Raw genomic sequence first — 13,632 nt, forward strand, 5'->3', positions numbered from 1 at the left:
TGTCCTGCCTGACCTCTAAGCAGGGGGCCCCGCAGGGGCTCCCTGGGCTATCGCGGCACCGCAGGGCCGGGCTGGCGGTGGCGATAAACGAGACCGGGGCGTCTCACCTCAGCTGCGAGGACGCTCCGCGGCCACCGGCCCGGGACTGGGTCCCACGGCACCGACCCCTCCCCATGCTGCTGGGCAGGTCCGTGCCGCCCGGGGCTAGGCACCGGGGCCCGGGGAAGGGACACATGCCGCGGTTGCAGGGCCGGCGCCGGGAGGGAGGCGGGCGGGCAGGAGCCGGCGGTGCCGGCGCGGGGCGGGGAGTGGGGCGGGGCAGAGCGGCACTGGGGCCCGGGCGGCGGCGGCAGGCGGTGGCTCGGGGCACGGACGGGGCCAAGGCCGGCGGCCCAGGGCAGGTGAGCGGGCGCGGCGGGGCCGCAGGGCGGCCGGACCAGCACGGAGGCGACGGGACCGCGGCCGCCTGTCCCGGGCCTAAGCGGCGCCGGCACCGCCCGGGCATTGACCCGGCGCGTCCCCTGCCTCGCTGTCCTCGAGTGTTTCCCTGATGTGTTCGTGTCTTTGCCCTTGCATTTTCCCTGCACGGTCCCACGGTCCCCGAGCATCCTCCGCATCCCCGCCCCCTCCCCCACCCGCCCTGCACTGCCGCTGCATCGCCCCCGTTGCTCTCTCCCATTTGAGCTTCGTCCCAGCTCCACTCTGCCGTCCTATCCCTCCGGCTCCTGCTGTCCCCATGTCCGAGGGTATCGCCGGGGGCCCGCGTGGCTCTGGGGGGCCCAGTCTACTGTTGTGCCCCTGTCCAGGGCAAACAGCAGGTGTGGTGCTCGTGGCCATGCCCATGCAAAGCTGGGCCTGCTTGCATGCATAGCTCTGTGTGTCCTGCATGCAGCGTGTCCTGTGTGTCCATGTCCAGCTGTATTTGCCCCTGCCCCATGAGGGCCCTTGCTGCTTGGTCATGCCATCCCACCGTGAGTCCCTCTGTGCAGCTGGTACCACAACCCATCCTGAAACCTAGCCTTGGGCTCTCTTCTCTCCACAGCTGGTGGCCTGCCAGGATGGCCGTGCTGGGGGGCTACTGTGAGGGCAACAACTCCATCACCCAGGCCTGGGTCCAGCAGGGCTTCCAGCCCTGCTTCTTCTTCACACTGGTGCCATCTGTGCTGCTGAGTGTCTGCCTGTTGCTGGGCGCCCTGCAATATGCCTGCTACGCCCGCTTCAGCCGTGCCATGGAGCCCAAATACATTCCCCGCTCCCGCCTCTACCGTGGCCAGGTCCTCCTGTCCCTGCTCCTGGCCCTGCAGCCCTTCGGTGGGCTGCTGTGGCAAGGAGTGGGGCTGAGACAGCTCTATGGGTACATGTTGCTGCATGCCTGCCTCTGGGCCCTCAGCTGGGGCTGTGCCATTGCCCTACTGCAGCTGGAGCATACCCGGGTGCTGGCCCATGACCGGACACGGGGCCATGGCACTGTCCTCCTCCTCTTTTGGGCACTGGCCTTTGCTGCTGAGAACCTGACCCTGGTGTGCTGGAGGAGCCCTCTGTGGTGGTGGGCACTGGAGGACACCAACCAGAAGGTGGGTTGGGGGGCTGTGGGGCTGTGGGCAGGGAAAGGGGATGAGGCCCTTTTGGGGGTTGTAGGGGCTGCAGCATCACCATGTGGGGATGGGGTATGCATGTCATGACTTGCTGTGCCCAGGGTGTGTACAGTTGCACCCACACATCTGCCAGATGTTTTAGTCCCAAGCCCAGCTATCACACATCTCTCCATGCCCCCACCCAGGTCAGCTCCTTCTTCTACCTGTCCCATACCCAGGTGCAGAAGTGGGATTGTTTGCCTGCTTCCCACAGCCCTTTGACCCCCTGCACCCCTTGGGTAGGTGCACCTTAAGCCAGAGGGCATTGGAGCCAGATGAGATGGGGAGGAATAAAGGGCAGAAGGGTGCTGCTTGAGGTGCCGTCCTCAACTAGGAAATCCCACTGAGGTGCATGGGGTGTCTCCTGGCACACTGCACCCCATCCCCATGTCCTGCTCATTGTTTCTCTCAGATCATACCCATCTCATGTCCAGGACTGTGCAGATGGCCAGCTGAAACACTGAATTCTCACTCTCCATTCAGGTGCAGTTTGGTTTCTGGCTGCTGCGTTACATCTGCACATTCATGCTCTTTGTCCTGGGCATGAAGGCCCCGGGGCTGCCCCACAAGCCCTACATGCTGCTGGTCAATGAGGAGGAGCGGGACGTGGAAAACAGTCAGGTGAGTCCTGGGGCTGAAGCAGTTTTAGGATATGGCCAGGAAGGAGCTGGGGACAAAATGGAAATACAGCTGCCCTGGTATCAGCATCTTCAGGAGACATGGGAGGAACAAGGTTTAGGGCTGCCCAAGCTCCCTGCTTGCTGTCTGTAGGATGCAGCCCTGTTTGGAGGATGGAGTGGGCACTCTGGAGCGGGGCTGGTTTTCTTGAGGTGCTGCCCAGGGCCATTGCCAGCTGGGTTGGGGTGCCAGGGCAACGACGCCTTTGTCTGCTCTCCCCCAGCCACTCCTGACTGATACCAGCAGGACGACATCCACCTGGAAGGATTTTCGGAGGAAGCTGAGGCTGCTGGTGCCATACATGTGGCCGAAGGGCAACCACCTGCTGCAGGGGCTAGTGCTGTTCTGCATGGCACTCATGGGGCTGGAGCGGGCCATCAATGTCTTCGTCCCCATCTACTACAAGAATATCGGTGAGGCACCTGGAGCTTGGTATGTGAGGCTCCCTGCAGCCTCACCAAGTGCTTGGGGGTGTGAGAGTGACCTGGAAGACTGCAGGGGTTTGGCGGGAGCAGTGTCCAGGGGATCCGGGTCCAGCGCTGGCTACTGAGGCTGGTTCCCACAGGCACCCTAGGATGCTCCCTGTCTCTCCATCCTGACCCTTGCCACACTTCCCACAGTGAATGAGCTGACAATGGGTGCTCCCTGGCATACCCTGGCCTGGACTGTCTGCAGCTATGTGGGCCTGAAGTTCCTGCAAGGTGGAGGTGCTGGTAAGGACCACTGGGAAGGATGGGGCACTGGCAAGAGATACTGGGCGCATCATACTAGTCCTGGGGTGTCCAGGGAAGCCCATATGCCCCATCACTGCTGCCCTCTTTTGGAATCAGCAACCAGGGTTGCTCCCAGGTTAGGAGGGCAGGTGGGCTTCATCCCAAATCCCCCTTTCCCAGCTGGGCTTTCTGAAATCTGCTGCATACCCCAGTGAGGCTGATCTTTGTTGACCTTACCATGTTGCCCTGCAGGCTCCACTGGCTTCGTGAGCAACCTGCGCACTTTCCTGTGGGTGTGGGTGCAGCAGTTCACCAACCGGCAGGTGCAGGTGCAGCTCTTTGCCCATCTGCACGGGTTGTCCCTGCGTTGGCACCTGGGGCGTCGCACTGGTGAGGTCCTGCGTAGTGTGGACCGAGGCACCAGCAGCATCAACAGCCTGCTCAGGTCAGAGTGTGCCCATGGCAGGTGGGGGATGGCCGTGCAGCCCCCTGAGCTGGGCTGATGCCCCATCCCCCTTCCCATCCCCCAGCTACATCGTCTTCAGCATCGTCCCCACTATTGCGGATATTGTCATCGGCATAGTTTACTTCACCTCTGTCTTCAGCGCCTGGTTCGGCCTCATTATCTTCGTGTGTATGAGCCTGTACCTGAGTGAGTGGTGGGGGTCAGGATGTAGGGCTGCCAGGCTGTGGGGTGGCAGGAGCCTGCCAGTGCAGCTTCCTCCTGTCCACAGCTCTGACCATCTTCATCACCGAGTGGAGAACCAAGTACCGTCGGGACATGAACACTCGAGACAATGAGGCCAAGTCCCGGGCCGTGGACTCACTCCTCAATTTTGAGACGGTACTGTAGGCATTGCGAGGGTCACTTAGCACTGCCTGGTGCTGTAGGGGATTATTTGGGTGCTGACACCAGCTCTGTGTCCTGCAGGTGAAGTACTACAATGCAGAGAGCTATGAGGTGAACCGCTTTAATGATGCCATCATCAAGTACCAGGTACGGGGTGCTCAGCACCAGTGAGGGCACCAAGGGGGAAGGAGCCAAACCTCACAGGTACCTGTGGGGATGATGGAGATCACCATGGGGTCTGGTTAAGAGGCAGCAGCATCCCACAGGACTTTGCCTCTTCCAGGTCTCAGAGTGGAAGGTCAGTGCCTCACTGGGCCTCCTCAACCAGACCCAGAACCTGGTCATTGGCCTGGGGCTGCTGGCAGGGTCCCTGCTCTGTGCCTACTTTGTCACCGAAAACAAGCTGCAGGTAAGGCTGGTGCCAGCCTGTGCAGAACCCTGATGAGGTGGGGCCCTGGGGCAGGTGGTTATGGACCCCTATCCTTATCCCTTCCAGGTGGGGGATTTTGTCCTCTTTGGCACCTACATCATCCAGCTCTACACACCGCTCAACTGGTTTGGGACTTACTACAGGTAATGCCGGGAGCTGTGGATGTGCCTGGTGTCTCCCTCTCCGTGGGTGACTGGGTCGGTATGTGCTTACCCAAACCCTTCCCTCTGGTCTTTGCCATCTTCAGGATGATCCAGAACTCCTTTGTGGACATGGAAAACATGTTTGAGCTCTTCCACGAGGAGCAGGAGGTGGGTGTTCTTCCAGGTGGTTTCCCAAACCTTGCTCCCTGGCTAGGCCTGTGGTCCTGCCCCAGGACAGGCTGGCTCTGAGGCTGCACCTCTCCTTTGACAGGTGAAGGATGTGGTGAACGCCAGCGACCTGCACTTGGAGGCTGGGCAGATTGAGTTTGAGAATGTGCACTTCAGCTACCTGGATGGGTATGGGCTGCTGGGCACACGGAGAGACAAGTCTGCTATGGGACCTGTGGGGCCACAGAGTGGCCCTGAGCTCCTCTCCATCTCCCTCTCTCAGGAAGGAGATCCTGCAGGACGTCTCTTTCTCTGTGATGCCTGGGCAGACCGTAGCTCTGGTAAGAGTGGGACATTGAGTGTGGGATCACTGGGGGAGGGAAGGATAGGGGTAGAGAGGCTGGAAAATATGAAGGTGGGAAGGACAGACCCCCAGCAGTGACAGCCCTTCTGTGTCCAGTCCCTGGCCTCCAGCAACTGGGAATCTGGCATCTCCAAGTCCCTTTACCTTTGCATACAGGTGGGACCTTCAGGCTCTGGAAAGAGCACCATCATCCGTCTGCTCTTCCGTTTCTATGATGTGCGGGGTGGCAGCATCCGCATTGATGGGCAGGACATCTCCCAGGTGAGGGGGGAGAGCCTCCAAGGATGAGGGTGGACACATGAGCTCATCTGAGCCTCACAGCATTGTTCGGTGCAGGCACTGGCACCTCTCTGGGGCAGGGGTGAGCATGCAGCCCCCACAGCCCCTCTGCAGGCTGACGGCTATGCCAGGAGTGGGCTGAATGTTGTGACTGTGGGGCCCCAGGCTGAATTGCTGGGTCCTGACCAGGGCTCCCTGGGAAGGACTGGGGCATTATTAGGGTCCCCCACTGAGGGTGGAGAGGCAGCTGAGCCTGTAGTACAGGGGGACCCTACAGCTCCCTAGCAAGGAGTGGGGCTCATGGCTGAGGGTAGGAGTGGGGCTCATGGCTGAGGGTAGGATTGGGTTTTGAACGGATCTTTGCATGGGGTGTACATCTGTCTGAGCCCTCTCTCTCCGCCTCCCAGGTGAAGCAGGCATCACTGCGTGCTCACATTGGGGTGGTGCCCCAGGACACGGTGCTCTTCAACGACACCATCGCCAACAATATCCGCTATGGACGGATCCTGGCCACTGACCAGGAGGTGCAGGAGGCAGCTCGGGCTGCTGACATCCATGACCGCATCCTTTCTTTTCCTGATGGTGAGACCTCTGCAGTTCCTTCTACCTTGCCCTGCCATCCCAGGGTCCCCTATGACCTTCTAGCTGCCCTCACAGGTATCACTGGGTGACATCCCCCACGGGGACACCTGCATGACTCTGTGCCTTGCTTTGCCTTTCCCTGCCTTCTCTCCAGGGCTAGATCAGCCCCTGGACAGGGATGGGCTGAGGCTCCACTACGTGGCTGTGTGGTTGCAGCAGGACCTCCCAGGGCAGCAGAGCCCTGTTTGCCAACTGCATTTCAGAGAGCACCAGCACAGTATGTTCCTGCTCTTGTGCCTGCAGGATACAACACCCAGGTGGGAGAGCGGGGGCTGAAGCTGAGTGGGGGTGAGAAGCAGCGTGTTGCCATCGCACGCACCATCCTCAAGGGTCCCCATATCATCCTGCTGGATGAGGTAACAGCAGCGGCCCCAGCCCAGCCTAACCCAGCTCTGAAGCAGCCCCATGCCCAGCAACTGCCCACACTGCCTCTATCCCTTCCCCATGCTGTCTCTCCTGCAGGCCACATCCGCACTTGACACAGAGACTGAAAGGAACATCCAGGCCTCTCTGGCCAAGGTCTGCGCCCACCGCACCACCATCGTTGTTGCACATAGGTAGGGACAAGGGGAAAGGGCTGATCAGGGAGGTGCTGGCCAGACACCCCCAGAGGGGCACACAGACCTGCCCCCTGCTCAGGAGGTGAGAGCCCTGGGACTGCATCTCCTGGCACTGTGCAAACCCTCAGGAACCCTCTCCCTCCCAAGTCAGGGTAACACCTGCTTTTCCCTGCAGGCTCTCCACTGTGGTGGGTGCAGACCAGATCCTGGTGCTTAAGGATGGGCACATCGTGGAGCGAGGGAGGTGAGCACAGGGGTACAGCCGGGGAGGGGATCCCCCTCCCTGGCTCTGGGGCCAGCTCAGGACCCTGCATCCCTCCACTCTCCTCACAGGCATGAGGAGCTGCTACAGAAGGGTGGCGTGTATGCTGGCATGTGGCTGCAGCAGCAGACCAGGGATGAGGGCGAGAGCAAGGAGCGCCATACTGAGAAGCCCCAGGGCAGCAAGAAAGGGTCATGCGCATGACCAGGATCTCTGCTGTGACACTGACTTGGGTCCAGGCCCCCACACTGCCTGGGAATCTTCTGCTGGCTGCAGGCTGGGGCCCTGCCTGCCCTAGAGCTGCAGGGGCTTGGTTGGACACTCCACTACATTTGTACATGTTTGTTTTGCTGTTGTGTAGTTTCTTAAACCAGGTCCTTTCCAGGTCCATGCTTGTGTGCTCTGGGCAGGGTATGCGCCTTTGGGTGAACTGGCAACTCTGCTGCAGGGTTGAGCTCCTAAGGGCTCAGATGGGCGAGGGGTCGAGAAAGCTGTCAGCGCCTGCCCCACCCCCACACAAAGAACTGAGCTTGGTAGGGGGCTGCACCCCAACAGCAATGGAAAAAGCAGGTCAACTGGTGTCCCCTCACCTCTATGTGCCCACCCTGTCCCTGTGCTACTCTGGGCCAGACACCAAGTGACTGCTCCCCCAGGTACATCTTGTACCTTGTGCTATGCTTTTATTTTCTCCCCAGCAGCACTTTGACAAGTCTCAGCATTCCCTGGACCCAGCCTGAACCCCCCTCCCTCAGCTGCTCAGAACAAGTCTCAGCATTCCCTGGACCCAGCCTGAACCCCCCTCCCTCAGCTGCTCAGAACAGGAAAGCCTAGTCCTGCGCAGAACCAGGCACAGCCCTGCAGGCAGGTTCCAGCAGCGGATGGGAAAGCAGCACAGCTCTGCATGGCTGCAGATCCCCTGCAAAAGGCCAGCGGGACAACTCCCCGCTACCCAACCATCAGCTCTAGGCTCAGGGCTTTCTTTGTAAGGAGGAGTTCTGTGCAACTGCTATCCAGGAGGGGATCCCCAGCAACATGGCTGGAAGGAGGGAGGCATTCCTACCCCAGCAGCATTTAAACAGGGCCCTGTTTAAGTTTTGCAGAGCAGACAGTAGCCAGCAGCAGGAAGGCAGCTGCAACCCTCCCGTGTGAGCGACGCTGGCATTCAAGTCACAACGAAGGTTACTTATTATATTAAACCAGAAAGGAAATGCAGCTCCATTCAGTCTCAGACAGGTCTTGTACCCCAGCCGAGCAGGGTAAGGCCCAACGTGCTCTTGTGCATGCAAACAGCAGGGAGGCACCGAGGGTGTGGGGAGTGGGGAAGGGGCTGCCTTCACACTGCTGGGAGGCTGCACATTCAGCTGTGCCATGTGCAGACAAGAGACCATCCCAGCCACATTTGTTCTTTGCTGAGGGACTGGCACCGCCCTCCCCACAGCATGGAATCCAGACCCCCGCTACTGCAGAAGGCAGCTACATCCCAGCTGTATGTCTGAGCATGCAGAGATGTCCCCACACGGATCTGCCTTCACCCCACAGTCGCAGCAGTGTTGGGACATGGCTGTGGCAACTGTGAGTAAGTGCAGACCCTGGACCGCTGCTTGCTTTGGTCAGTGTGGGCCCAGCCTCATACTGTACAGTCTTCACCTCCCCAGGAGCATCAGCAATTTGCTGCACTAATTTCATGTAGCTACTAGGGCTGAAGTGTCAGTGTATATTTGGTGGCTTACAGCTCCCAGGAAGATGAGCTATCCTTGGCAAGGGGCTCTTGTCACCAAAGCCAGAGCCCCATGGCATTGGTGTGGGAGGCCAGAACTGCTCCTTGGGTCACAAGCGAGATCCCACGTCCTCTGCCTCACCTGCCTATGACATGCTGCAGTTTGATGGCTTTGAACTGTGCGCCTGGAACAGAAAGGCACACAGTGAGCAAGGGAAAACAGGCTTCTTCCTCTCTCCTACAAAGCGGGCACAGCCAGTGCTCAAGTTCCCAGAGCTGTGTGCTCAGCAGTGTTGCTGCCACTGCTCCAGGCAGGGCTGCTCTCCTGGTGAGGAAAGCCAGCCTAGATAGAGCCCAGAGGAAGCAGAACCCAGGGAGACCCCCTCCCTAACACAGCTAGGACAAGATCAACCCCACAAACAGTGCAGAGCCCACAGCCAGCCTCACTCACCTGCCGCTGTGACTGCTGGTACTCAGCTTCGCTCGCTGACAGTGCCTGGGCCAGTGCCAGATCCTCCTCCTCCTGTGTGCTGCTGGGACAGTGGTGCATTGTATACCTCGGCCTTCCTCAGGCTCACAGGCCAAGTACTCACAGCCCTTCTGGGGGGCAGCATCTCACTGCAACCCCCCAGCACATCTAAGGACAGGGAGCAACTGAGGATCACTCTGAACAGGCATGGGGCTGGGGAGGGAGCAGGATCCAGATGGGGCTGGAAGCCAGCAATCTGGGCCAAGGAGAACCATGTTAAGTCCAGTCTGTAAGACGGTGCTTTTAGCAGCACTGGGCACTGTGCCTGGAGACATGTCCTCCAGGAACACCCTTACTCCACCTGTCATGCTCCAGCCAAACCCATCAGCTGAGAAGTCGTCAGACAACGGTCTGCCCTACTCTGTGTGTCAGTCACGGCCCCCTACCAGCACCCCTAGGGCTGAGGGCTTGCTCGCTGAACAGAGCTCCCTGATGGCTCTGGACTCTTCTTTTTTTCCCCTGTCAGCCACAGAGAGGCATCATATGGAGACACGTGCTGAGAGGAATGTTATCCCAGAGCCACATGATGCTTCCCCAGGCACTTCTCACACACAGGGTGGGTGCACAACTCACCACACCATGTGTTTTGGGGCTGTACCTGGGTGGCTGTGCTGAGCTGCATGCTGACTCTGCCAGGGACATCTCCAGAGCTCGCTGCAGTGCCTCTTCCTCACTCTGAAACAAAACACCTTGTCACCAGATTGGCTAAGGTGTGGAAGCAGGAGGCAGCCCTGAAGCACATGCACCAAGTACAGCCTTTCCTGGCCAAGGGCGAGCAAATCTCTCTCCAGGAGGCCAGACACAGCCAAGGTGAAAAATCGGCTCTGGAGAGACCTGCAGTGCTCTCTCCCTGCCCAAGGGGACACATCCCTGCCTGCTAATGCAGGAATATGCCAAGAATACCAGTGGAAAGCAACTTCCAGTCTCCTCCTCCAGCCTTTGCTTGTACTACAGAAAGACAACACCCAAGGAAAATGGCTGGTGCACTTTGTCCCTTTGGGGAAAACTAAGCACCAAGCACAGCTGAGAGCTGTCATTTGCAGGCACCAGAGCCAGCTCTGATTTCCCACAGAGCATCCAGGATCACTCTGCCAGGGATGGCCCAGCTAGGAGTACAGTCACCTTCAGAGCATGGGCTAGAAAGCATTTGTTGCAGTCACTTCCTAGGGCACACAAACCACCCCAAATACCAAAATGCCCAGGCCAAGCCACTCACCAGCCCATTCTGCAGCATGACAGCTGGAGGGGAGGTGCTACGAGTCTGCGGCACAGCTGCTCTGCCTCCCCTGCAAGCAGGAGAGAAGCTGGGTTATCGTCAAGACAGGGAGCTCTGATACAACTATCAGTCCTGCTAAGGCACAAGAAGCAGGGAGCTGTTGCTCTGGCATTCCACAGGGACCCAACCCTGACCAATTCCTGGTCACGCCCACCTCAGAATTACACATCAGGCCATCACCCTACCTGGCAGAGACTGGAGAAGAGGAACTGTCTGCTGGCCGGGCAGCTCCGCTGCTCGATGCACTGACTATTTTGGAGCAAGATGCCTGGGCTCTGGTAACTGCAGCATGCCTAGGAGAGACAGGACACCTGTGAGAAACTGTTTTACCATCATGAGCAATTCCTAGGTATTGAACACCTTGGGAGATGAAACTGGATAAGCAAGACAACCCTCTGGCTCCTCCTCCTCCCCAGAGTACCCATGTCGTGGCTGTTATTTCCAAGACTTTCAAGTGATGTTTCTCTCCCTCAAACCCTGTACCAGGATAGGCAGAAACCATCAGCTACAAAATAAGGGGTTAGGGAAAAAAGCAAGAGCAAAGCAGTCTGCAAGCAGTACTGACAGCTTTTGCTGCAGGAGACAGACTGAATAATGCTGTGCTTGGTGCTGCAAGACACCTCAGCACACAGGGCAGGGAGTGTGAGAATGCAGCAGTCCTAGACAATGGGTCAGGAGGAGCTGGGTTTCTTCCCTGTCACCCATCTGGCAAACACAGCCCCACCCCTGCCAGCCTGTCTGTTCCCAGGTGCTCACCCTGCTTTGGAAAGGGGATGCCCTGCCCCACTGCAGTCGTGGTCCAAAGGGTGTCGGTGCTTGAGGCAGTAGTTCTTGTGGCACTGGTCACAGATCACCTTCATCATCTCCTTCTGCTTGCAGCCAGGCTTCAAACACTTGTTGGTGAAGATCTGAAAGATGACACAGCAGTGGTGAAAAGGAGCACATGCTGCAGGGTTGGGGCTGTCCCTTCTCTCCATGCCAGGCCCTGGGCACTGACCAGCCTTCCCCACCAGTGTATCTTCTGCAAGGCTCTGAAGTTTGTCTCTGAGTACTGTCTTTCTTTAGATAGTTCATTAGTTATTCACTGGTGCTTCAGTCTCCACAGACAAGGGTCTCTACAACCACAGAATGCACAGCAGGAGAAAGAGTGCCTTGCCCAGGGACTCCTGCCTGCCATGCCAGTGCACTGGGGACAGGCCAGATCATTCCAGCTGCTGCCAGGCTGGATTCCTGCAGGGCCAGCTCCCTGCAGCAATTTCATCTCCTGGCAAGATGGGGTAGCTAATTGCTGATTGCATTTCCTAATAGCAGCATGCAGTTTCCCATCCTTACGTCCCAGGTGGCTGCCCAGCCCCACTCCATTACCACCTTGATCCCAGACTGCCTCCACAAAGCCCTGCAGATGCACATCTCCAGCTCACCAACCCTCCCTGACATCAGCCTACGCCAACAGAGACAGCACTGGGCAGGGCTGAATCTGTGTTGTTTTCATCCCATTTCCAGGCTCCGTCAGAGACCTGGAAGAGCCACACAGTACATACCTTGCGTTTGCGTTGTGCAGGGTCAGACTTGCAGTCACGGTCAATGTGCTCACCCACCACAACATCAGGCATCTCCCCCCGCCTCACAGGGACCGGGGTGTTGCAGAGAGGACATACTGGGACCTGCACATCCTGCAAAGACAACAAAAGGGAGCTGGGAGCAGGTAGCTGGGCAACCTTGAGTGCTACGCAGTCGTCTCTTTCTCTTTCCGGACCTGCCCACCATGGCTTCCACAGCTTAAGATGCAGTTTGGGATCCTGCTCATGAACCTCCAACCAGCTAACACAGCAGGTGCAGAGGTACAGACCCACACTCTGGGAAGACAGCATGGCTGGGAGATGCCCAAACAATTTCACCCAGTGGGAAAGGGAGGGCTGGATGTTTGTGATGCAGATCCTGGCATTCAGGGACATATTCAGACTCAGTGCACATCCCAAGAAGGACTGCTCAAGTGACCAAAGTCACCACAGATTATTATGACCCGCGGATGGAAAACCTCAGCAGCTCCACACAGGAGGGTGGATGAAATTGCTCTCTGCACTTACCTTCTTGTAGGCAGAGTTGCAATCATGCTGGGCATAAGCAATGTGGTCGGTGCAGAAGATCTGCTCGCAGGCATCGCACTTCAGAGGAAGGAAGTCTAGGAGCAGGAGTATGCCATGGACAGAGAGCATGGAGATCAGCATCGCCCACCCGCAGCCCACGGGCCTCCTCGACTTCCCGAAGGTTTAACAGTGACCCACGGCAAAGCCAGGGCCGCACCTCTCATCCACCAGCACAGAAACAAAAGGGCTGCAGGTCCACAGCCACATCTGCAGAAATACCCGAGGCTTCTCCTCAAAACGTGCCGTCCCCGAGATTAGGATTAGCGTCCTGAATCACACCGAGCTGCCCGTGGACTGCCGGCCGCAAACCGGTGGTGAGTGATGCTGCCACAGCCGCCACGGTGTTCGCCCACCGGGATAGCCAGCATATGGACGGGCCCCAGCGGCCCCGCCGTGTGCGGCCTCCCCAGCCTGCGGCACCGAGGGCCGGCAGCCGGGGTGCCTGCCCGGGCCCTGCCCCGCTGTGCCCGGCCAAGAGCCGCTGCCCAGCTGGGTAGAGCCGCCGGCGGAAACCCCGGTCTACCGGGACGGACACCCAGCCCCACCCTAGCGGGACGCCCGCGGGCAGCGGGAAGGACCAGGGACCCCTCCGCCAAGGGCAGCACGGGCGACACGGCCCGCCCTTCAACCCCAGCTACCGAGCGGGCGCCCGGCGCCGCCCCGCAGCGTCCCCGCAGGCCGAGCTGCCCGGTCCGTGCCGCCCAGGCCCAAGCCCGCGGCCGTCTCGCCCCGCTGTGAGCCGTGCCCGCCCCCCGAGTCCCCCCGGCGCTCACCCAGGCGCTGGCAGGCGGGCCAGGAGCAGTGCGCGCCCAGGTCCGGGAACTCCATGGCGGCACTGCCGCCACCGGCACCGGCGGCTCCGCCGCGCCCGCTTCCGGCGAGGCGTCACGGGGCGGGAACAGACACAGCCCCCGCCCCGCTGGGTCTCGCCCCGCCCCGCGGCTCCGGGCGGCCCCCCACCCCTCCGCACCCTCTGTCTTCGGCAGCACGGCTGGGAGCCGTGGGAAGACCAGCCACAGAGACCTGCTCCGGGGCTGGTGAAAGGCTCAGGGCAAGGCGGAGTCCACGAGGGCCAGCGTCAGAGCCATCCTGCCCTGCCAGGCCAGTAAGAAGTGTCTCTGCCCGCACGGGACAGCTTGAACTTTTCCCTCCATCCTTCCCCTCTCCGGCCCAAGGGACACAAACCACGGATCCTGCCGTGTAACACAGCTCCTGGCTCTATTCCAGCCACGTCGGAGGC

At 59.6% G+C, this 13,632-nt stretch overlaps 2 protein-coding genes and 1 long non-coding RNA gene across 6 annotated transcripts; 2 read left to right on the plus strand and 1 right to left on the minus strand.

Annotated features, from left to right (window-relative positions):
- The first annotated feature begins 323 nt into the window (after positions 1-323).
- On the plus strand, positions 324-7,111 carry ABCB6 (ATP binding cassette subfamily B member 6 (LAN blood group)). The gene is made up of 20 exons (XM_085066731.1): positions 324-401; positions 1,043-1,574; positions 2,118-2,255; positions 2,536-2,725; positions 2,933-3,025; positions 3,278-3,470; positions 3,556-3,677; positions 3,760-3,869; positions 3,957-4,022; positions 4,159-4,284; positions 4,372-4,448; positions 4,553-4,616; positions 4,720-4,805; positions 4,900-4,957; positions 5,137-5,241; positions 5,667-5,841; positions 6,145-6,257; positions 6,364-6,458; positions 6,637-6,705; positions 6,795-7,111. The coding sequence occupies exons 2-20, from the start codon at positions 1,059-1,061 to the stop codon at positions 6,925-6,927; spliced, it is 2,529 nt and encodes an 842-aa protein (XP_084922857.1). The 5' UTR covers positions 324-401; positions 1,043-1,058; the 3' UTR covers positions 6,928-7,111.
- A 23-nt stretch (positions 7,112-7,134) lies between these two features.
- LOC146434757 (uncharacterized) lies at positions 7,135-7,941 on the plus strand. The gene is made up of 2 exons (XR_014853499.1): positions 7,135-7,488; positions 7,545-7,941. It is a non-coding gene; the product is annotated as an uncharacterized LOC146434757 (long non-coding RNA).
- Positions 7,898-13,312, minus strand: ZFAND2B (zinc finger AN1-type containing 2B). Of its 4 annotated transcripts, none has more exons than XM_085066743.1 (9): positions 13,166-13,312; positions 12,333-12,427; positions 11,787-11,918; positions 11,002-11,153; positions 10,431-10,538; positions 10,186-10,255; positions 9,568-9,644; positions 8,892-8,970; positions 7,898-8,625 (listed from the first exon to the last, which is right to left on the minus strand). In XM_085066743.1, exons 1-9 carry the CDS (start codon positions 13,218-13,220, stop codon positions 8,587-8,589), a joined length of 807 nt encoding a protein of 268 aa, XP_084922869.1. In that variant the 5' UTR covers positions 13,221-13,312; the 3' UTR covers positions 7,898-8,586. The 4 variants fall into 4 exon arrangements, with proteins under 4 accessions (XP_084922869.1, XP_084922868.1, XP_084922870.1 ...); XM_085066742.1 differs by having other exon boundaries at positions 8,892-8,973; XM_085066744.1 differs by lacking the exon at positions 13,166-13,312 and adding an exon at positions 12,550-13,042 and having other exon boundaries at positions 8,892-8,973.
- Positions 13,313-13,632: the final 320 nt, after the last annotated feature.

Source organism: Lichenostomus cassidix, chromosome 7, assembly GCF_008360975.1.
Source record: "Lichenostomus cassidix isolate B80296 chromosome 7, HeHo_3.0, whole genome shotgun sequence".
In the NCBI taxonomy this organism is placed as follows: domain Eukaryota; kingdom Metazoa; phylum Chordata; class Aves; order Passeriformes; family Meliphagidae; genus Lichenostomus; species Lichenostomus cassidix.

Bases quoted from the DNA above. Each gene is read 5' to 3' on its own strand.
- ABCB6 (XM_085066731.1), top strand. From the start codon at position 1,059: ATGGCCGTGCTGGGGGGCTACTGTGAGGGCAACAACTCCATCACCCAG. The intron at 2,726-2,932 runs GTGAGGCACCTG...CACTTCCCACAG, and splicing joins CATCTACTACAAGAATATCG to TGAATGAGCTGACAATGGGT. The intron at 3,678-3,759 runs GTGAGTGGTGGG...TCCTGTCCACAG, and splicing joins GTGTATGAGCCTGTACCTGA to CTCTGACCATCTTCATCACC.
- ZFAND2B (XM_085066742.1), bottom strand. From the start codon at position 13,220: ATGGAGTTCCCGGACCTGGGCGCGCACTGCTCCTGGCCCGCCTGCCAG. The intron at 10,539-11,001 runs GTGAGCACCTGG...TGTCTCTCCTAG, and splicing joins CATCCCCTTTCCAAAGCAGG to GCATGCTGCAGTTACCAGAG. The intron at 8,974-9,567 runs GTACAGCCCCAA...CCACTGTCCCAG, and splicing joins AGCTCAGCACAGCCACCCAG to CAGCACACAGGAGGAGGAGG.